The sequence below is a fragment of the Diachasmimorpha longicaudata genome, chromosome 16 (genome assembly GCF_034640455.1).
Source record: "Diachasmimorpha longicaudata isolate KC_UGA_2023 chromosome 16, iyDiaLong2, whole genome shotgun sequence".
Lineage (NCBI taxonomy): Eukaryota > Metazoa > Arthropoda > Insecta > Hymenoptera > Braconidae > Diachasmimorpha > Diachasmimorpha longicaudata.
Window position 1 is genome coordinate 2,913,628 of NC_087240.1, and position 24,014 is coordinate 2,937,641.

Genomic DNA, 24,014 nt, shown 5'->3' on the forward strand with positions numbered 1-24,014 from the left:
AAATCATGGAACTCCTTTATTGTGTTCGCGTGGGTCCTACGTGGAAATACGTGTCTTTATTTCATACCTTAAAGTAGCAAAGGACATTTTTTCTTTAGATTTTTGGAGTGAATTTTAAGGGCCAAATCATCTGGGATAAATGATTTTGAGGGACACAGGATATTTTGAATTTTTATTTTTCTTTAACATGTTAAATTATCAGGATTTGGCTTTTGCCAGTTTCATTGTTAAATAATTTTTTAAATAAAATAGAATTTTTTAATGAAAGATTATTATTATTGGGTTATGGATAGGAATTGTCTCAATAATATTAAAACGATTTAACTATTGATTTTAATTATTTATTATCGCACGCTCGTATGATGTCTCTACATCAACTGACTCTTAGACCAAAGATTTGACACTAGACCCATTTGACATAAGGCCCTTGTTCATTAACTCCTTTCAATTTCTCCTCTGATTCTATTTATTAAAACAATTATAAACATTTCGCTACCGTTCGGAGAAAAATTATAAAAACAATAACATACTGAGATGGTTTTTGTCCACACATTTTCGTCCACACCTATCAAGCATTCTCAATAATTATAATAATTATTGTGACAAATAAATATGATTTATTGTAAAAAATTCAAGTTAAACAAATTCGAGAATTGCAAGGTGCTCCGCAGGTTCGATTAAAATCAGTGATATCATGTATGAGAGTTGGGCATATACTGCCCCTTTACCACCATCCCCCTTCTCCCCCTCATCATCCACCACTTTATCGATATATCACACCTTGGGATCTTGGACCGATGAGACGTGCGCACGCGTTGAATCCCCCTGGGTGTCTTGGGTTCATTGTTTACAGGGCTATCGACGTAAGTTACGAGGGTTCAAGAGACTACGACTGGATGTTCAGGGTGGTGGTGAAGAGGGAAAGGGTGGGTGGAAGGGAAAGGGGGTGGGACCAATCTCCATGCCATCCTCTTTATATCCACGAGTGATTTTCGTTGGTTGGATTATTTATGAACCAGGCCCTGACGGAAATTAATTTATTCCGCCACATTGGTTGAGTGTACGTTATTTATTCAGTTTGTCGACTATCAGTCACTTTGGTTATCGTAGCCATTGTATTGTGAAAATTCTAGGGCTTGTTTCAACTGACTGATGAACGAATCCTGTGAAATTCATGGGGAAAGGGTGGAGGGAGGATGAGAGGAGGTTATTATTTTTTATTAATTTTTTTTTTTTGCAGCGGTGTAATCACTTATGGGGTCACGTCCAATTCGATAAACTTGAGATTGTTAATGTGGGCTTTCAGGGGCTTTATGGATACCGTAATTATTAGAGACAGGGTTGTTGTATGTGCACCCGGGGTGGCCATTGTTGAATTAAATAGTCGTACGGGGTTGTGGACAGATGTGGGGTGGCACGCGGCTCATTTCTGGTTATTAGACGTTTTATCAAGGAATTATTATTTTGGATTTTTCGGAGATCGTCACTGTAATTATTTTATTTTTTAATGTGATAATTATTAATTTGATGAGTCTTTGGAACAAGTGGGAAATATGCCTTGCTGGTAATGTTATTACAATTTTACGGAGGGATATTTTTTTTTAATTACGTGACTACTCTGTAATGTGCCAGTTAAATCAAAATTCGGTAAAAATTACGAAACAGTTCCGCAGTTGTTTAATAAATTTTCCGGAAAAATTACAAAACGTTCACGATAAAATGTGGAACGTTCAGTGAAAAAAGATTCAACTGTTTCATAATTTTTCAAGAATTTTTCTCTCTAAATTTCATTTTTAAAATAATTTTTTTTCGATGACAGAAATATTTTAAATCGCAATTGCATTTAATTTAATTGCATTTGTTTAAAGTATTACAGCGTATTCAATGGGTCTTGTAATTTTTCATAAGTTATTCAGAAAAATAATATTGAGAAATCCCGAGAGTTTCTATTTGGAAAATTAAAAAAATGTAAATGAGAATGGAAATAATTAAAAATGATTAGACATAATGTCACGTGTTCGGTGAATTATTCTGATAAAATTTCCGTAAAATGATAAATAGAAAATATATCGACAGGTTCTTAGAATAATAATTCATCTCACTTATTCAACCGTCAACGAGGCGGAATAAGAGCAGTCGACGCATGCTCATCGGCGTGTTATAATTTCGTTTCCATTTGGGGAGTCCTCGCCCTCGGGCGGGATTTCGAAAGATCGTAAAGTTAAGCCCCTTTTATTCCTCATCCTCGATTTTTCAACGAGAGGGCTCTTGTATGTATTTTTTTTTCTCTCTCTCTCTCCACTACTTTTTTACGGAATGGGGCATAGACGTTTGCTGTCAAGTAGCATCTTGACACGGGGCACACAAAGACTACTTGTTTAGCGCAGTGCGGCGAAAAAAAAAAAAAGGTAGAGGAAATTCAGTGAATGAGAAAGAAGTACTGAGGAATAATAAAAAAAGGATCTTTGGAGAAGGATCATGCGTGAGGAGATGCAACTCTTTACAGTGAAAGCGAAAGACCGGAATGAATTCCTAGGGGATTATGTAGTCGAGTACTGGAAAATACGATTAAATGTGGATTACATGGAGGAGAACATGTTTTCATTCGGATTGAATGAAAATATCAATTTTATTAAACAGAAAGATAACAGATTTAATTTATATTTTTATCATAATATACTCATTTTACCGGAGATTAATTTTTTATCTTAACAAACAATTAAGTGTAACAATTAAGTGTCGACTTAATTTTCTATCCACAATTTTAATTGATACCTGTACAGTGATTTTTGTTTAAACATGAGTTATGTGACAAAAAAAAATTAAAAATTAGTAGCTGCTCTGTAATCTGCCAATCAAAACAATATTTAGTAAAAATTACGGAACAATTACGAACTTATTCAATACCCTCTCAGGAAAAAATCCAAAATATTCCATAAAAATTTTGGAAAATCCATTTAAAAAATTCGTAACGATTTCCTCATTTTTCAACAATTTTTCCCTCGTGTAGCATAAATTTATACTCAAATTTCAATTTATTTAAACTACCGAAATAAATCCATGACCCCCTAAAGATTGAAACCTGATGTTGAGTTCATCGTCTCCAGGATTATTTCCTGTTTTCGGAGAAAAAAAGATTATTTACCCTCTCACAGATTTTTCCACTGAAAAGTGAAAAACATCAGTTCCGGGCAGACCCATTGTCAACTCCACCTTCCGTTCGATACAATTTCCCATCAATATTTTCATCCTCATAGAGACATTTTCTCCTCGTTGAATTCCTCAAAATGATCGTATGGATAAGACACACGGCATTGGTGTAGACACAAAAGGGGGGGACCCGTGTCTGCAGCGTGTGTCCAGATGCGTCTTTTTTTTTTTTTTTCATTATTATTATTATCCTGCTCTCCCTGCCCGTTCGATCGAACTGAATTGTCTGACAGACACTGCAAGGAGCTACTTTTATGAGGTACCGAGGGCACCGTTTCGAATTTTGGTATCATTAAGGGCTAGCCCATATACCTACCTATTCATCCTGGATCCTTTACAACCTCGGAGATCGTTATCCTCACTTTTTGCTCGTCTTTTTTTTTTTTTTCTCATTATCAGATTGAAGAGTCTCGAGCGATAGTCTTGAAATAATTACCTGTCTTTCTGGCCTTCAGCAACTGAAAAATCCCATTTAACTCAGATGATTTGATATTTTCGGTGGATGGGGGGAGGTAGGGGGGGGGGGGAAGGATCATTGAATAATCCAGTTATTTGTAATAACATCAACTTTATTCGATATAGCTCAATCATTACATCATCATTCAGCAATAATGTTTGTTAAAACTTGTGCTTAAACTGTTTTTATTTTTTTTTTGTCCGCTAGTTGTTTTTTAAATTGTGAAAACACTCTCCTTCGTTACAATTAAATAATTCATCTCAATTGTTTATGCAAAGACAGAATAGTTTATCTAAAAGACCAGTTAAATTTGGCTCGTCAATGATTTTTGTGCGACAAATGAAAATAAAAATTGTCGAGAAAAAAAAAAATACACTCCAATTTATTGTTATATATTTTTCATTGAAGGAGATAAAAACTCTTTGTTTCGACTCTCGATATATCGGATATCCCATCGGAATGTTGTGTGTAATTTTAACGTTAGGAAATAAGTGTTTTGTGCGTGAATCGAAACAAAAAGGCAGTAATTGTAATTCTAGCGTATTTTTTTTTTTTTTATTGAATACTTTTCATCAATGAAATGGATTGGCCAATCGTAATATGGTCTACCCTGTTTCGTCCCTCGGACCCCTTATCTTCTGATTTAATCTCATCGTCCGTAATAATCACAATTAAACGGATTTACGAGTATACTCAACTATTTACAGATTAAATTGATAATTACTACGATTATTAATCTTTATATATGCATTTTTCACTATGCACGGGCGCTTGTGCTGAGCTAGAGGGGGTTGGGGGGGTGGATGGGGGGGATGGGAACGTGTCTTTTCATTTTTCACTTCCGATCTAAACAACAAAATGATGATTTACTCCTAGTATCTACATATTTACAGTAAATAAAAGACAAGCAGTGGGAGAAATGAAGATGAATGAGTCATTAAAAATAGTGGCCTTTGACATTTACATTTGTTGAAGCCCATGAAAATTCCTGGGAAGCTGTGTTGTCTAGAATAATTTTATTGAATGAAAAATACTGAATATCCCTATCAAATGTTAATCACGTAATTGTCATTTTTAAATTTTTATCTGATTTAAAATTTCTTTTTTTTTTTGGTATTGAAAATTAACCGCAAAGCCAACTAAGTCTTTTCCTGATTACGTTTACCTGGTGTACTTGGAACCCAGGGTCACAACGAGTGATAATCACCGAGTACTAAACCACTGTGATAACCAGCGTGTGGTGTTGTCATTCCCATTGAGCCCATACTTTGATATGGCCCCATACCCATACCAACGTTCATTGACATTGTATTCATACTGTTGACACTCTGCATTGTATTTGGTAGCATTGTTGATGGTCCCATTGGGCTGAGACCGCCCATTGTTGGTGCTATTGCACCCATTTGCATTGATGTTGCTGTGTGGGGGAGGGATTTTTGAATGTCGGCTGATGTTGGGGTGCCAATCAGGTAATCCTGTAGGATAAATTGTATTTATTTATTTTTTTAACGAATTAATTTTTTAGTTTGAAGTTTACTGGACAATCAGAGGATCTTTGGGTATTTTTTGATAAATTCGCATATACTTTTGCGACAAATATCCATTAACTTCAGGAAAATATTTATTTTTTCAATTCTTCATTTCTGAAATAGAGTAATTCCCTGTCAATTCTCACCTATATTTTTCTAGAACATAATTATGGTAATTATAATGTTGAATGAACTCCTGCAATAATCATGAGCATTAAATAATTCACCGAAATTTTTTCCTCAAGAAAATCAAAATTTTAGAAAAAATGAAATAATTATCAATGGAGATCATCCAAGGTCACGTACAAAATACTCATCCCCTAGAGTAATATGATTATCATAATATAAACCTAAGTCAATCCCCATCGGGAGTAATCAGACCGATGAAAACCAATTTTATATAAATAAATTCTCTGAAGTTAATGAATTCGGCAAAAATAATTGTTTTTTTCCAATCGATAAATTAATTTCATCTCGCGACTTAAATTTCCTTCGAGATCCAGTTTCAACCCTCTAGTTGACGTCGAACCCAGCCTCAATCCCAGGATATTCTCACGATTATCCTGCGGTTTAATACCACATTTTCCTCCCAAAATTCCAGCCCATGAAAATTAAATTTTCTCACCCCTTTACTCTCAAAAATTTTAACTCACCTGTGGGGTATAGTACTGCATGTAATCCAGCTGACTCTTCTGTTGTGCACAACTTGGTGGTGGTGGTGGTAATGTAGCAGTTGGATGTATCAAACTGTGACCACTGTGTCCAGTAGTTTGAAGATGATGCTGCAACTGATGATGAAGATTTCTCTTGTCATCACCACTCTCACTACTCGTATCATGATGCATATGATGTGTTGGAGTATGACCATGACTCTGATGATATGAGTGGGGCGATGACACTGTTACTGGTGCTGGTAGCTGATACATACTCGGGGATTGTTGATGATCAACCATTCGTCCTTGTTGGGATTGGGTTTGTTGTTGTTGTACAGCACATGATGAGGGCTGGGGTGGTGGCTGTTGGGTGACAGATTGTCGTTTTGTGTCATCACCACTTTCGCTACTAGAGTCACAGAGATTGGATCCCTGTTCTTTTCCCTCCCGTTGGCCACTGAAATTATGATTTTTTTGATGTGAAACATCTATAGGCGCACCCCTAAACTGAATCGTTGGCCTGGCGATACTTGCCGTGGCGAGCATTCGCCAGGCTATACTAAGGTATGCCTATCTATATTCTGTGTAGTAGAGTGTACGGCGTGGCTTCTCACTCAGTTCGACGTTGTTGTTTACTACGGTACACATAACCTGCGTTTTATTTAATTTTTCATTTTAATTTTTGACAATAAAATATGTGTGACAGTGATAACTCAGAAGATCAAAGTGATCAACCTTGTGCAAAGAAAGTGAAACTACACTATGGTATACTACCAAGTCATCAGTAAGTAGATCGTATTTTTCAAGTCTCCATAAATGTAATTATTATATTTTTATATTTAATTAATTATATTCATATTAATCATATTAATAATTTATATAAATTATATTAATATTATCTTCAATTAAGGATTCTTTTATTATTCATGAAGGAATTAATATAGAAAAATTTATTAATAAAATTTATACTTGCAAATCTTTAGTCATATATTGCAATAATTAACTAAGATTTGAGTTCATGAGTATATTGAAGCCACACTTAAATTTTTTTTTTTTGTGTATTTCAATATCATATTGTTTTAAATATTTCAGTTCCCAACAATCATCACAAGGATCACAAAATATTATTATTGAAACTGGACGTCACCCTGATCAGTTAAACACAAGGCATACTATCAATGTTGTGTCAGACTTTATTAATCGAATAGTACCAGACTATTTTAAACTATTGCATCTATTGGAAATGTGTGTTCTTCACATGTTAAACTACAAGACGGAAGTGAATTAATTATGATTGTAATATACATTTCACCTAATAACAAAATGGATCATCTCATTTCATTTTTACATGAAAGGTTATTTCCTTATAGTCAAACAGGTTCAATAATTCTTAAAGCGAATAAACATAAACTACCATTATTTTTAGCTGCATATTTCAGTGTAAATTTTGCAAGAGCTGAATCAATGCCATTAATGACATTTCTTCAAAAGGAATTTCAATGGCAAATCAATAACGATCCAAAAGAATCTACTACCAAATATGGAACAACAATAGATGCTGTATTTGTGAGATATCTTGATGGTGTTTCATCCAATACTTTTGTAACGTACTTTAGTTATCATCGACCAATCGTCACAGTAATACCGGCAGAGGAAAAATCGAATATAACTATTATTGAAGCCACAGATGAAAATATTTAAATTGTGGCAACTTGATACTAATATCGAATTTTTATATCATGTAAATAAATGTTTATTAAATAAAGTTACCATTTACTGTAAGAATCTCGTAATACTTCATTTTTTCATTAGGCTATATTTAATTCCTGTAATAATATTATCTTTTATGCATATTACTTGTACACACACGATGTTTCACATCTGCCAGGCGTCCCATGACGGCTCATTTTTTTTTTTTTTTCGTTTCATTGGAATATAATAAAAAAATAATTATTATTTAATGTAAAAAAAATATTTTAAAAAATGCGGGCGTTGTTTTCTATCTGGTAAATTAAAAACACGACAGATTCTCTTATTCTCTTATCACACGCGTGAATCCAACGTCACGCAAGGAATTCCATGTACGGAATTTAATTTATACAGGGGACGATTAATAAAACCCGGGTCGTAGAAATAAAGAATAAACCCCTCCCGAAAAATTGCCTCCACTTGTTATTTCGTCGATAAAAACTCTCCCTCAGTTGAAATAAAAAAAAAAATTATTAGCAAGAGAGAGAGAGAAAAAGGTGGCAAAATCGGATAATCACGAGGGGGCGATAAACATGTCTCGCGAGATGCGTCAAGAATTCTAATCAAAAAAACGCCAAAGAAATAAAAGACGTCTTGACGACGAAAAAATTAAAATGAATGAAAAATAAGGGAAAAATAAAAGATGCTGAGTGTGGCCCCAAGAGGCTACACGACAAATTTACTACGTAGATCTTGACTCGGGATAAGGCATACCTGGTGGACACCTCGTTCGGATTATATGGGCCCCCCCGGATGCAACGGGTGGCACCAAAAAATTGGGAAAAAAAAGAGAATCAAAACGGCTTTAATCGTTTTTTTTTCTTTTTCACTTGACTGTTTTATCTGCGGCTTTTCCCATGTACTTTTTATTATTTTTAAGTCCCATGCGACGAAGGGAATAGGATTTTTTGAAAGTGTATTCTGGAGAGGCAGTTAAAAGCATTTTTTTCGGTGATAATTACTGCAGAGCCGATATTTTACCGTTTCATTATGCTGAAGACGATTCTAAACGAAATGAGAGGAGGTTTAAGTGATTGATCATCAGTTATTTTTGATTTTTTTGAACCGAATTTTTTTAAATATCCAAAATTACTCTTAATGTGAACCTAGAGGTGAACCTAGAGAAATTGATGTGAATTTTTAAAGTGTGATTCCGGTAAAAATTACTGTGCTCTGCTGACATGAGAAAAATTACTATGTCCCATAATAAAAATTCAGAGTCTCATGGAAAATTTCCAATGACGTAGTCCAATGTCGACAATAATCGGCTACATTCGTAGCTCATCGTTAACCAATCACAATGAGTTACCGAGTAATTAGTGGACCCAATAAAATAAACTGACTCAAACAGAAATTTTTAACAAATTTCCCTCAATTTTTCATTTTCCCTCAAATAAAAAATTACAGACCTTGAAATTTTATATTACTGTTCAGTAAATTTTACGAACCCACACATAATTAATTACCAAATTTATTAGTAATTTTTACACGTGAATAAAAGACATTCCATTGCACCTCGATTCTAGTCCCCCTCCGCAGTAATTTTTCCCAGACTTTTTTCTTCATGTAAATATTACGGAATAATTACGCACCCTAGAGAATGATTTTGAATAAAAATTTTCATTATATATGAAACAAAAACAAAAGAAAACTGGTTAAATAAAATGATAAATAATACAGAAGGTGTCGGGCTACGACTTGAGTTGGAAACGACTTGTAAAACAAGCGGTTAACGATAACCCTGCTGGCAAAAAAGATACTAGGTGAGGCTGAAGGCAACATTCACATATTCAACGTGTGTTCCATGCACCGTGGAGGGTCTATACAGCTAAATTGAGTTTACGAGACGCCTTCACTTCAGAATTTTTCCGCTGAAAAAAAATTTTTTTTTTTATCCCTCCCTCGTCCGCACCCGATGAAGTGACCCCCCGGGGCTAAAATACCCCCACAGGTGTCACCCACATACACCAGGAATGCCAAATTTGTAATTGTGTATAGGACATTTTTCGTAAATTAAAATTGAAGGTGGTTTTACGATTATTTTAATCGGTCATTTTAAATATTCCTCAATCTCGTTAATTAATTAATTAACGATCGAGATGTGAATTTTTTTTAGGGAATGGAAATTGTGGATATATTATTTTACATTCTTGGGGTGAATTTATTCAATGATTATGAGTGGATGGAGTCAGGTTATTATTTGAGTTACGAAAATTTTCAAATTTGTGGTGATTGAATTTTTATGAGTGAATCGTGACTTTTTTATGTGGGTGGGTAGATGATGCTATCGGTGAGTTTGAATGACTGAACGGAATGACGATAAACATGATGGGAAGGGGGAGGTAGGGAGGGGGGGGGAGGAGATCGGCGGAATCACACGGTGATAATCATCAAGTTGTTGAGATTTAATTTATCGATGGATGCTCAACGGTGTGTTTTAATGGAGCTAATTAATTATTTTGAGAGATAATTTTTAGGGGTCAAAGTATTTGGGTACATGATTAAAATAATAAATAAAATTATAAAAAAAATTTCGAGGATATTTGACGTTTGTGAAGATAGGGGCTGCAACGGGTGGCTCATAATTATAAATTATTAATTATTAATGGCTTATTAAAAATACATGTGAGTCTGCAAAATTAGAAAATTTTGATTTTTGAGGAAATAAATATTTTCTAGCGTTAAAAAAAAATTTTAGGAAAAGTGTTTGAAATTTTAATTGATGGTTTACATCTCGTTCAAGTGTGAAACAAAATAACTTCATTCCACTCAAGTAAATAATTACGGTACATGTAGTAGATAATTTTATATGGGAATGCCAGGAATTTAACGAGAAATGAAAGAAATGTAGAAATAGTGATTGCTATGTTATAACCCCGAACGCTTCGGCGTAAAACATACACTGGGATTTCGCATCTATTTTTGGGTCTACCACGTATACATGGGCCACGTTTAAATGTATTATGGGTAACACGGTGAGAGAGAGAGAGAGAGAGAGAGAGAGAGGAGAGAGATCCGATTGCCGACGGCACGCGTGTTGAGAACGTTAGAAACGCGAGACCCAGTATTATTAGATCGTCGTTAAAGGGCGTCTCTAGTTACCACTCTACCCTCCCACTTTAAAATCTATTCCCTAATATACAGTAATTTGTCATCTCACACTTGACCGTGATCATTTTCAGTATAAATTATCCCCTCGATCGGTGAATCTAGGGGAGTTCTAACGGATGAGGTGGTGAATTGCGAAATTAATTTTGAAAAATTTGCCGGCAACTAGAATCGAGGTGCAATGAAATGTCCTTTACTTACAAGTAAAAATTACTGATAAATTCGGTAATTAATTATTATTAGAATCGAAGTGCGATGGAATGTCTTTCATTCACACACTAAAATGACTATCAATACCGGAATTTTTGTAATTAATGATTTGTAGCTTTGTAAAATTTACTAAACAGCAATATAAAATTTCAAGGTCTATAATTTTTTATTTGAGGGAAAATGAAAAATTGAGGGAAATTTTTTAAAAATTTATATCTGGGTCAGTTTATTTTATTGCCTGCATTTTTTTAGTGGGCCACACGTCAATTATTTGGTAACTCATTGTGATTGGTTAATGATGAGCGCCGAACGTAGCCGATTATTGCCGACCCCAGGTAGGAAATGCCAATGTCCACGAAACGGGCCAGGTCTGGCACGAGACTGGCTTGCCAGATCTGGGCCACCAAGCTTGGCCCGAGGCATGGCCAGACCGGCAAAGAGCATGGCTTGCCAGGCTTGGGTCACTAAGCTTGGCCCGTGGTATGGCCAGACTGGCAAAGAGCACGGTTTGCCGGGCTTGGGCAACCACGCTTGACCCGAGGTATGGCCAGACTGGTAAAGAGCATGGCTTGCCAGGCTTGGGTCACCAAGCTTGCCCCGAGACATGGCCAGGCAGACAAGGGGCATGGTTTGCCAGGCTTGGGTCCCATATGGAACAGCATTCCAAAAATTGAATTCTCATGGGGAATGTTCCTTCACTAAATTTTTCGTCCTTTGATTCTCCTTCTTCCGAAGGTACCATTATTTCTTCTGAACATACTATTTCAGGGGAAAATATGCGTGGATATCACCGTATACCACACATTCTATGACAACAGCCCGTAAGATGGCGTGTTGAGTAGTCTGATTGTGGCAGTAGACATGAGTGTCGTGTGCGGCAATTTATTATTTTAATATTACTCTTTTACTATTGTAATATGTCTCAGAGTTCATATTCACGGGTTAAAAAATACAGACATTTTCATCAACTGAAGAAAAAAGAATCTGTAAACGTAGAAGGCGCTAAAGAAAAAACTCCGGATTACAGTGAACGCAATAATGCCGATGAGGAAGAGGTTAGTTTGCCAACAGCCAATGAAATAACTATCCGTAGTGGATCTATTGTGGATCAAATTAGTGGAGATGTCGATGTTCGACATCTCGATGATAATGCTAGTGCTTGTGGTGATAGTTGGTCGGGTGGTGATGGTGATTGTGGCTCGTATAAGCATCTTAATGATTGCATCAGTGAATCCAATAGCAGCGTTGGAGACAGGGATGAACCAATTCTTGGGGGCTCAGGTTGTGATGGTGATTCAGATGACATTGACAATGATTTCAACAAAGTATTCACTGACAGCATTGGAGACAAGAATACACAAACTCTGGACAAATTGGAACCGCGGGGAATGGAGCAAAAAATTAATCAATGAGCAGTGAAATTCAGAAGAGCTACAACAGCAGAAGCAATCGATGAATTGTTAGCCATTTTAAGAAGTGAAGGTTACACATCAACCACTACTATGTACTATGTCGATAGGAGGAAAAAAGTTTTTGATTGGCTGAGTTTTTTTGTCAATAGATTTAATAAATTTAAATATAAGTTTTGTCACATAATAAAACTGTTTTCTGTATAATGTTGAAGGTAATAAATACATGTCTGCTTATCAGATATACCGTTCATATATTTATTGGTGATTCTGAACCCAATACAGGCAACGGTTGGAGCCTGGCCACAGCTCTGGTCGTAAATCTGGGCCAATTTCGGGCCGAATGGTCAGCCCAGAATGCGGCCAAAGTTCGGCAATAGGTCTGGGCCAATTTCGGGCCGAATGGTAAGCCCAGAGTGCGGCCAAAGTTCGGCAACAGGCCTGGGCCAATTTCGGGCCGAATGGTAAGCCCAGAGTGCGGCCAAAGTACGGCGACCGAAGTCTGGCCAAAGTTCGGTCCCAGGCCTGGCCCCGTGTTATCATCCCAGGGTCTAGCCAAGTTCGGCGCGAGTTTGGCTGGAGCCCGGGTGCCGAGCTACGGCAGCTCGGCGGCCGTGCTTGTACCAAGGTTGGCCCATTCGTTTTTTCCTACCTGGGCGTTGGACTTCGTCATGGGAAATGTTCTATCAGACTTTGAATTTTTATGAAGCCGATAACGAATTTTTACTATTCGACATAGTAATTTTTCTCAGGTCAGCAGTTTGTGACGAGCAGTTATGTCTCAGTCAAAACAGTATTCATTAAAAATTACGGAACAGTTACACATTTTTTCCTGAAAAATTCTGTAATTTTTAGGCGCCTGTAACAGACGCGCAATTTTCCAAAAAAATTTCTGTAATTTTTACGGAACAGGCGCGTAATTTAAAAAAAAAATTTCACTCCGTCTAGTGATCCGAGATTATCCCACAGTTTATAACAAAATTATCCATTAAGGATTTTAATTAATTGGAAAAATTAGGAGAAAAATATTCGTTTCGATAATTAATTTCTGAATAATGTCAGACAATATCAGACAAAAGAAAAATCATCGTGTGTTCGGGTGGCAGGTGAGGGCTGCTGGGTGGCAGCTGATTCTATAAGTAGATAGGTAGGTATGCAACATCTTTCCTCGGGCCTAAAATAATGCTCCAAGAGTCATTCTACCGTGTACACATTCGAAAACTCTCTCGATGTTTGCAAACTTGAAATTTTTTTTTTCTCCCTCAGCCGCTCTTTTTTTTTTTTTACCGAGTTTTTCCACCGGACCATCGCCTACTCTCCCCGACTGGTCCCCCCCACCCCCAGTATTTTCCCTGGCCCTCATATTTTTTACCGCTTTAAAAATAAAATGGTACGTAAGGGCAATGCTAAAGGCGATCGTGTTAAAACGCTTTCGGTGTTTCGAAATTCCATTTAATCCGGATTAGTTGCAAACCTGTGGCGCTGTGGGGTCCACTGGCTTCTTCTAGTTGTAATAGGTCTTTCCATGGTGGTCGATGAAATTTTTTAGGCAATTGGCCACTTCAATGAGTTAATTATCATTCCATTTTGGGGAATAAAAATTTTTTTTCTTGACTTGTTGTCAATTTAAAAAATTCTTTTTTCCAAAGAATTATTCAAAACTTCACAGAGTCTTAATTTAGTCTTAATTTTAATTGATTCGGAATTTTAGGTTCCCTTAAGGGTCACAAGGTACCATCCTAACATTTGATTCAGCCTTCACAAGAAAATCTTTCAATTCGGAAATAAAAAAAATTAATCTGTTGATTGAATCGCGAGAAAAAAATTTGATAAAAATAAACAAATATCACTATTTTTATCATTGAACGAATGATAGATGTCAAGAAGATGGGGGACCTCATCCACTTGTCTTCCAACATTCAGAAAATTTTTCTCTGTCAGTTGGCCCTAAAAAATTGAAATATTCGACGAAAAAAAAAAAAATTTTTTTGTTTTTAAAATTACATTAACGAGAAGCTCTTACACTTGCTTACTACACACATGTATCGTTTGCGCACGCGTCTCGTCTTATTCCTCCGTATATTTATGTCCATAAAATCCAGTGGTATAGCCCAGGGTGGAAGCGCGAGGCATATAGCCCAACCGTGCACGTTTGTAACTCGACACCCCGTGAGCAAGCATACATCAACGATCTGCCACTCGTTGAGGAACCAACGGCAGCATCAGGATTTCAATAAAAATAACCTCGCGAATGTTGATAAAAAAAAAAAACATTTCACTCACTTTCACCAGACAGTTGAGATAAAAATTAAAATTTCATAGACAGTCGGCAAATAATTTTGAGGAAAGTTGGATTGATAACGAAACATTAAAGAAAAATTTTAATTATGAAATTTTTCCTGGAAAATTTTTTAGTAAAAATTATGAGACACTCGGAAAATAACAATAATTTGCTCTCCATAATTCCCTATTTTTTTATTTACTATTATGTATTGAAATTTTAATGAAGTGATCGGGAAAAGAAATACTAAATTTACAGTGAAAATAAAATATAGTGAACATTTCCCAAAACTGTACCATAAATTTTATCCAAATTTTTTTATAACGCAGCATCAGGATTTCAATATAAATAATGTCGTGAATGTTGATACACGGAATGAAATTTTGGATAAAAATTAAATTTTTAGAGAGCGAAATGTGGGGGAAATGACAATCAATTACTTTTAGATCAAATTTTCTTGGAAAAATTAGACTTGAGAGCGTAATTATTGTGATAAACCTAACCTTCCTCCCTCATTTCACCCCCTGGAGGTCTAATAGTCACCTAAAATTTTTTTCCTGTAGCCAAAAATCTCCTTCCCTTTCACCAAAATGTTGAAAAAAAAATTGAAACTTCACATACAGTCGGCAAATAATTTTGAAAAAATTTGGATTGATATCCATTAAAAAAAAATTCTGAAATTTCCCGCAATAAAATTTTTTCAGTAAAAATTATGAGACACTCGAAAACAATAATAATAATTTCGTTTCTACAATTCCCTATTGTTTACTCCACTCTTCCGTATTGAAATCCAAATGAAGTTATCACTAAAAAAAACACTAAAAATTACAGCGAAACTAAAATCTAATGAACATTCTCCAAAACTGTACCGTAAATTATATCCAAAAATGTTTATCACCGCTCCCTCTCCCCTTCCCCGAGGTCGACGTATCATCTTGCTTAATTAAGGGATCAAGATAAGCGTAAACAGGGGGGAATGAAGGGGGGTTTTTTTTTTTGTGGACGCGTGCCAATTTTACCCGAGACCTCACTTTTCTGAGTTAATAATCATCATTTTTCCCCCCATTTCCTCGTGACCTCAACTCGGTATGACGCGCCAGACTGTTTAGAAACGTGCCAGACAGCCTCGACGTAAAGGAGTCTTAATCGTTGTCTATGAGACATTACGTTGCATAGCCCCTGACGCTTGTTCATTGCACAATAGTCCCAGTAGAAATTAATTTATCCAATTATTTTAGGTTTTTCTCTCCATCAACAGCATCTGCATTCGAAATTTTTGTTCTGTTCAATTAATACCCTTCATCAATTCTGCTTAAATTGTCTCGTCCAATTAATCCTCCGGTGTTTAAATATATTTTTTAATAGAAAATTCAATATTTCAGTTGATGCTTTTAATTTACAAATTATCATTGAAATTATTATCTCTTTCGCCAATCTCGAAATTCATTTCAATTAGTAAACATCGTTCTTCCGAAATTTAGAGATTGAATGGTTGAGATATCTGGTTTAATTCAATTAAGCCCGGAGTTCCTTGAATGAATGCCCACTGTACCCATGTGCAACGATCAACTGAACGAAAAACCGTATTCAAAGTTGAATTTAAAAAAAAAAAAAAATCAAGTGCACTGGGCTTTTTCAAGCCGAGAATTGTGCCCTCACGTCAGTCAATTTGAAACGAGTGTAGAGCGATGTCTGTCAGACGTTGAAGATGATACCGTACGCGGAGAGAAATATTCAAGAAAAATGACGTAATTCTGAAGCGAAATACGATTGTCGGAAATTTTACGGAACTGTCACGAAATTTTTGCTGTTATTTTCGCAATTTTTAGCTGAATTGACTGTCAATAATGACGATACTGACGCCACGAAACTGCCACACAATTTTTCCTGAAATTTTCCGCAATTTTTGACTGAATCGACTGTCAATAGTGACGATACTGACGCCTCAAAAATGCCACAAAATTTTTCCTGAAATTTGCGCAATTTTTGACAATCGACTGTCAAAAATGACGATACTAACGCGTAAAATTTCCCAGTCAATTCCGTTCGCTGATCGAACAGCGAGTTCCGTAATTTCTTCGAAATATTTCTCGTCACAAAATGACTGAATTCCCCAAAAATCCAAAAAAACCTGAACAAGTTATTTCACTCGTTAAAAAATTAATCAACTAACAAATAAAAAAAATCCTCCGTTTCATTAACCTAAGTGTCAAATTTCTGATTGATATTTTAACATGTCTGTCAAGAAAGAGACCACACAATTTTAATTTCCCCGAAATTCTATTTCAAAATTTTTCATCGTCTCCGGAATTGAAAATAAAACCTAAAGACAGTGAAATAAAACAGTACGAGGACAATCAAACTGGATCTGTTAGCAGAAAGTCACATATATCCGAGATAATCCTGACATATTCCTAGAAATTCACCGTTTCTTGTACCAAAAATGGCAGCCGTCTCGGATTGCCAAGAGATTACCCCAAACTTTACCATAAAAAAAAAAGAAAAAAAAAATATAAACATCAAAAAAATAACCGTCAAACTGAGAAAATAAAATGGCGACTACTGGGCATTGAGGGGGTTGCACAAGGGTGAGACGAAAAGCTGATGGTTCGAGGGGTATGGCTGCGCCAATATTGACACTCTGTAGAAATTCGTGGGAGTGCGTAAGTGCTCTTTCTTCCCCCATCCCTCCCCCCTGATTCTTTCCCCCCAAAAACATTCCTCGCCCTTTCATCCACCGAAGGTTTAAAAAAAAAAAAACCTACACACAGACCAACAATTTTAATTCCAACGCTTCTCATCATTCAATGGCGAATGACAAAGATGATAGGACACACGCCATTTTGAATTCCATCTGGGAAATAAAGAGGGCATCAAAATGCTCCTGATGTCCCTACTCGTACAAAGGGAATGAACAAAGGGAAAACAAAGGGGATCCCTCACGCATTCAATGTTTGTGCACGCCCACACTGGCAATATGGTGGTACAATTTTTTTTTTTTTTTTTGAGGGGTGGCTCGCCATATCCAAGTAAATGTTTTGTTGACACACGAAGAGTGGAGCCATTACTGCCACAATTCACCCTCGCCATTCTCTCCCTCTCAACATTTTTTTTTTCCCCTTTGGTTCTCGGTACTAACGATGAAGTGCTCCTGATGACTCGTGTCATCGGAGGAGAATGAGGGGGAGGAGGGGGATGTACTTGAGGTTATCTCCAATAACCCGAGCACTGGGTAATGACTCTGTTGAGTACGTGAAAATAATTTTTTTGGAATTTGGAGAATTTAGACAGAATAATACGATTTTTAAAAATTTTACAAGGTAATGATTCTTCGGGGTAGAATAATCCACTCGGGTTGACATTTCCACCCCTCGATTGACCTCAATACTCTCGTTTGGTGTTTGTTAAGGACTGAGAGTCGATTTCGAAGGTTTCGTAATCGGTCAGAACCTCGATTTTAGCCTCTGGGTAGTCTTGAAAAAAGTTTGGGGTCTTCAGTGTCTCCTGGACATTTTGGTGTTCAAGGTTTTGGATAGTGGTATGGGAGTGGTATCTACGTGTGAAGAGAAATATATGAGAATTTTTATAGTGAGATTTCGGTAAAAATTACTGGGGTGCCGTACAATCTCGGCGGAAACTGCTGATGTGAGAAAAATTACTAGATCGGCTAGTAACTTTTCTTTATTGGCCTTGTAAAAATTGAAATAATGTGTTGCAACATTTCTTATGACTGAGTCCAACGTCGGTGATAATCTGCCACATTCGGCGCTCATCGCCAATTAGAATGAAGTACCGAAAAATTGTTGTGTGGTACAGTAAAAAATGAAGGAAGTCCCAATAAAATAGACTGATCCAAATAGGAATTTTTTAAAAATTTCTTTCAATTTTGGATTTACCCTCAAATAAAAAATGATAGACCTTTAAATTTTCTAGTGCTGTGCACAAATCATTCAGATTAATTACTAAATTTATTAGTAATTTTTACATGTGAATAAAAGAGATTCCATTGCACATCATTTTTCACATAATTTTTCACCGACTTTTCCCTCCAACAAACGTCTTTTATAATGAAATCGTTTTGCAAATGACAAAACCGAATAAATGAACAGAAGTTCATTTACATCTGAACAAAATGTGAATAAAATGTTTTTATTTCGCTTGAACAATGTCAACTAGTCCCATTCCATCGTTTCATCTTGCCCCCTCGATCCATTTTAGCTCACTCGCTCCTGCACTAGTCGCGATCGCTGAGGCTAATTTGTATTTATAATATTTTAATAAATAAATTGAGGACTATCCGGATAATGAAGTTTGAGACCTCCGAGGGCTCCCTCCCTTGGACCTCTTGACTGATAAAAGCAAAATGACCACAATTTTCAGATCTTTTAAAGGTCAAAAACTAATAAATTTCTTCAACGCCCAGATCTCACACTACTCGAGATCCAATCGAAGATAATCGAATCGAATATCTCTACTCGTTCAGTCTCCATGTCCTCATACCAAGAACAAACTCCTTCACCCCTTCAATCTCAATTTCATGGTATGACTCACCATCACATAATCACTGATAACCCCCTCCCCTGAATATTCACCTATCAACAAAGTTTGTAGTCATCGATAAGCGAATTGAAACCAAAACAAAAGATCTTTGGAGCTGCATCTCATTCTGAGAAGTTTGATATCCTGACCACATGACATCAGTCAGAAACTGCTGACTAGAATTTATTCTCACTAGTTCCTTTTTCATGGCACCAGTGTTTTTTTTACATTGTTTTGTCTATATGAAAGAGGTGTTGGAACGATGTGTTTTATATTGCACGACAAAACGCCTACGATTGTAACATACGCCCCCGGGATTCTCCCCATGGGAGTTGAGAACAGCCGCCCCCCTGGTGGCATACGACGATCTTTTATCTCGGATATTACACGATGCGCCAGCTAATGACTTTTTGTTAAGCCAAAATTAACGGAAAATTCGTCTGTCAATGTGATTTTCAAACCTTCCACTTATCAAACAACAAAATCATCCACATCTGCACGACGAGAAAAATATGAGAATTTTTTTTTAATGTGATTTCGGTAAAAAAAATGCTGACCTGAGAAAAATTACCGAATAGTAAAAATTCCTTATCACAAAAAATTCTATATCGATCTCGTAAAAATTCAAAGTCTTATGCAACAATTCCCATGACGAACTCCAACGTCGGCGATAATCGGCTACGTTCGGCGCTCATCGTTAACCAATCACAATGATTTACTGAAAAATTACTGTGGGTCACAGTAAAAAATGAAGGAAGGCCCAGTAAAATAAACTGACCCAGAGAGAAATTAAAAAAAAATTTCCCTCAATTTTTCATTTTCCCCCAAATAAAAAATTATAGAGATAGATAGATAATTAATGATAGACACTAATCATTAATGACAAAATTACGATATTGATAGTAATTTTAGTGTGTGAATGAAAGACATTTCATTGCCCTTCGATTCTACTAAAATTCCAGACTTTTCTCACCTGATTATCACATCTCGAATTATTCTAATCCAATCTAATAATTCTAAATTCATCTGTTCACTTGATTTCAACAAGCTATCTCCTGATAAACATACAACTGATTAACTAACCCGTATCGTCTAACCCCCACCATCATCGAGCATTAATATATTCGGTTAAAGGAAAAGCCATACAGATTCAACTTATTCATGGGAATACACAGAAGCCATGGGTTTGAGAAATTCGATATGATTCCCTGTGGCGTTTCAGGGACCAGTGGTGCTTCCCACTTCCTATCTCCATACCTGACAATATATATATATTTTTTTTCAAAAACTCGCCCAACGTCCAGGGTATATTAATCATCACTCAGTTGTTAGTGTTCACCAACTATGAATGATCATCCCGGAAATGCAACTTCACGCGACTAGTATCAATGACAACAAGTTCACACATATGTCAAGCATTCTTGAATCAACCCTACACTTCCAACAACATTATCATCTCATTACACATTTTTTTTTTAATCTCTCAAATATCGTATACTATTCAACATGAGCACGATGCGCTTCGTGGGAGACGTTACGTTGTTGAAGTCTGATGGTACGATGGTGCGCATGCTTTCGAAGATATTCTAAATTCGGATGTGGGGCAACGACCTTCGGGATAACATACGAATAAACTCTAGTGATGCTCTCGGTTCCAATCATCCGGTTCATCGTACCTGGTATCAACTAGTTGACATGATGTCCAAGTCCATCATGAACATTGATGAAGTATTAAATAAATTAATATGACAACTTACCTCTGCTCAGCAGCTCTGTCCCGTTGTCTTCTGTTCTTGAACCAATTGCTGACTTGGGTTGTTGTCAGGCCTGTGCTCTCAGCAAGCTCTCGCTTCTCCCGGGGCGACGGATATGGATTTGACGTGTACCATTCTCTCAAAACACTGCGAGATTTCTCCTTGAAGCAGTAAGAGGTTTCCTCACCATCCCAGATGGTTCGAGGTAGAGGAAATTTACGTCTTACTCGATATTTACCTGAAAATTCACCGACAATTCATCATTATCGAGCCTCAATCAGATGAAATCGTTAAGTAATGGGATTACTGACCGACGGCACCAAGTGCTCTACCACGCAATCTCTCTGCCTCGATGTAATGTGCCTTCAACCATAATGCCTGGAGTTTTGGATGATTGTGGGGGCTGAATGTATTGCTCTCCAATATCTGGTACAGTTGTTTAAAGTTGCAACGATGAAATGCAACAATTGCTTTAGCTTTTAGAACACTCTCGTGACGTTGGAGTCGAGCGCATTGTGGTAGTGACCAGAGAAATCGTCCAAGACGCTCAACAGAACCAGCCTGCTGGAGTACCTGGACAGACGACACCATCGCCTTGAAGACGATAGACAGGGGGGGCACACTGTTAGTCGGCAGAACTCATCCCGGGTTCTCCTTATTAATCTAGTTTATCTTGTATCTATCATCTTGAGCTCTTAGAAGACACTCCAGGTATCATCATCGTGGTGTTAAGATATCAAGTTCAGAATGAGATAGAAATAAATTTCAAGTTGTGAAGAAATTCCTTTGTCCTTCGTACTTCACACAATTTTACAATAATTTTGTTTTCATTGTTAAGATGATTATGTAGACGTTACTTGAAGGATTATTCGTTTATAACTGTCATTAAATAATTGTCGAGGGTCTTTAAAGAGTTCTAGATCATATTTTAACGACTGTATAACAGATTAACAAGATCTCTGAGTACATGTGTCATACAAGACAACTAGCGCTCACATCACATGGATCTACATCTACTTAGATGATTGTTGATGATTTACGTCATTTTTTAGTCAGTTATAGTTATAATTTGGGACTCAAGAATAAATAATAAGTGGAAAGTGAAGAACTATAAGTCCATCAGCAATATTTTCCAACTCATCAATATCTTCAACTGACCAATAAATGTCGTAGCATTTTCCCAAACATCTGCATAAAAATAATCGAGAATTTCGATTTTCTAATTCAGTCAATAAGTTGGTGAAGCTGGTGATTGAAATTTGGACAAGTCCTATGTGATGCAAGCAAGGAGGTGACAACGTCTGCTCCCCAATTTGGTACAATCAGACGTGTCATTATTTAGACTTTATGGGTAGTTCCCTGGATCTTAGACAACTGATTAATCATCAGCGTTTCAACCTGCCCTTCAACATCATTCTAGGGAAAGACAATGACATCACATCTATCACACACTGACCATCGAATGAAGCAAATGGGAATGATAACAGATATTACTCACCTCACAGACACATGCAACTTGCTCCTGAGTGAATCCAAAACTTGGTAATTGTCCATTACTATTACCACCACCAGCTGAACTTGCTGGACTGTCTTGTGGGCTGTATGTTGTTGGTCCAGTAGCACTTGCTGTATATGCTGAAGCATCAACAGGACCAGTATTATGACCACCTAATGAATTTGGTGTACCTTGTGGACTGTAATCACCAGTTGAGCCAAGTACATCAGCACCCGCTGATGGACCCATAGCGCCACTGGCTCCTGTGGCACTATAGCCCATCATCACCTCATCGGGGCCTACTACGACCCCTGGTACACCGTTACCACCACCCTCCACTGTTAACAACACGATTATCACTTACACCCCTTTGTTATCACGTATTTTAGACACTTCAGGGTAGGTCCAGTGGTACCTTCAGTTTGACAAGTAGTGAGGGTTCAACAACTGTCAGACAACTTGATAGTCAGCAGATCATCGTTATCACCAGACGATCTATCACAAAAAAATTAAATCGTCACATTCACTGTCACTTGGATGAGCCTTCACGAGTCAGTAGTTGTCACGTAATAGTAGTCAGCATCATTGGGAGGATGAACTACATCAAAGTGGTGATAAAAATCATCAACTGTTGAATTATTGGTGGATCCTGGTGGTCAGTGGCACAGTCTCGTTTGCTGATTATTATTTTTAGACTTTTACTTCACTCTGGATTTTTGCAAACTATTTTTCTTTTTTTTTACTCTGGAAACACTAATCACGGATATATATCGAATTACTTTATCCTCACTTCTCCAATTATTCACTAAGCCCTCTTGGCTAATACACCAGACTCAAGTTATCTTTCACTTCTTAATTGTCTTCCATTACCCGTCGTCTCATCCGATTATAAAAGACTTAAAATCCCCACTAGTTTCCTTCCCTGAGTCACCAGGGATTAATATATTTTTTCTTGAAGAATTTTCTCGAGTGGAATTCGGTATTTATATCAATTCCTCTTCCTTCTCCCTCTCACACACACATACACACTTGGATATTATTAGTTTTGCTTCATCGATACATGAGATCTCTTCACATTCAGAATTCACTGATTATTTCCAGTATTTTTTTAATTTCACTGATCACTGTAATCATTCGATTTGCGAATGGGGTGTCTTATTATCAGGATATAATCTATGGTAATCCGTTTATCACACGCTCACGATGTTACTCAGCACACGCATCCGAGACGACTGGTCTCTCTTCAGGTCTACAGAATCCAGGGCTTTCTCAATTTGTGTCTGTGCGCAGCTATTGGTCGGGGCGTAACCACTTATTCGTGAGGGATTAATGTTGGGGCTGATTGGTTGATGGGCGGGATTTATCGTGATACTGGTGATTGTTCATTGGTGGATGGGGATTGTTACGATAAATGAGAATATTTTTTTTTCATCCCTTCGGAAAGGACTGGTGATACCCGCCCTCCAGCACTCCTCGGGACTATCATTTTTATCGGGAGCGATGCTGGCTATCGATAGAATGAATAATTGTGATTAAACGGAAGTTGATTGGGGAACGGGGAGAGAGCAGCGATCATGATTTAGGGGTGATTAGCGTGAATTAGGTCGGGGTTTTGAGAGG

General features: G+C 36.8%; 2 protein-coding genes across 3 annotated transcripts in view; one reads left to right on the top strand and one right to left on the bottom strand.

Moving 5' to 3' along the window:
• Nucleotides 1–24,014, top strand: part of LOC135169995 (organic cation transporter protein) — a 107,630-nt gene that overhangs the window by 9,988 nt on the left and 73,628 nt on the right. The window lies entirely within an intron of this gene.
• LOC135169876 (homeobox protein SIX1) lies at nucleotides 3,850–23,616 on the bottom strand. Of its 2 annotated transcripts, none has more exons than XM_064135263.1 (5): nucleotides 22,398–23,616; nucleotides 21,211–21,472; nucleotides 20,903–21,137; nucleotides 5,850–6,306; nucleotides 3,850–5,142 (listed from the first exon to the last, which is right to left on the bottom strand). In XM_064135263.1, exons 1-5 carry the CDS (start codon nucleotides 22,677–22,679, stop codon nucleotides 4,855–4,857), a joined length of 1,524 nt encoding a protein of 507 aa, XP_063991333.1. In that variant the 5' UTR covers nucleotides 22,680–23,616; the 3' UTR covers nucleotides 3,850–4,854. The 2 variants fall into 2 exon arrangements, with proteins under 2 accessions (XP_063991333.1, XP_063991331.1); XM_064135261.1 differs by having other exon boundaries at nucleotides 21,211–21,493.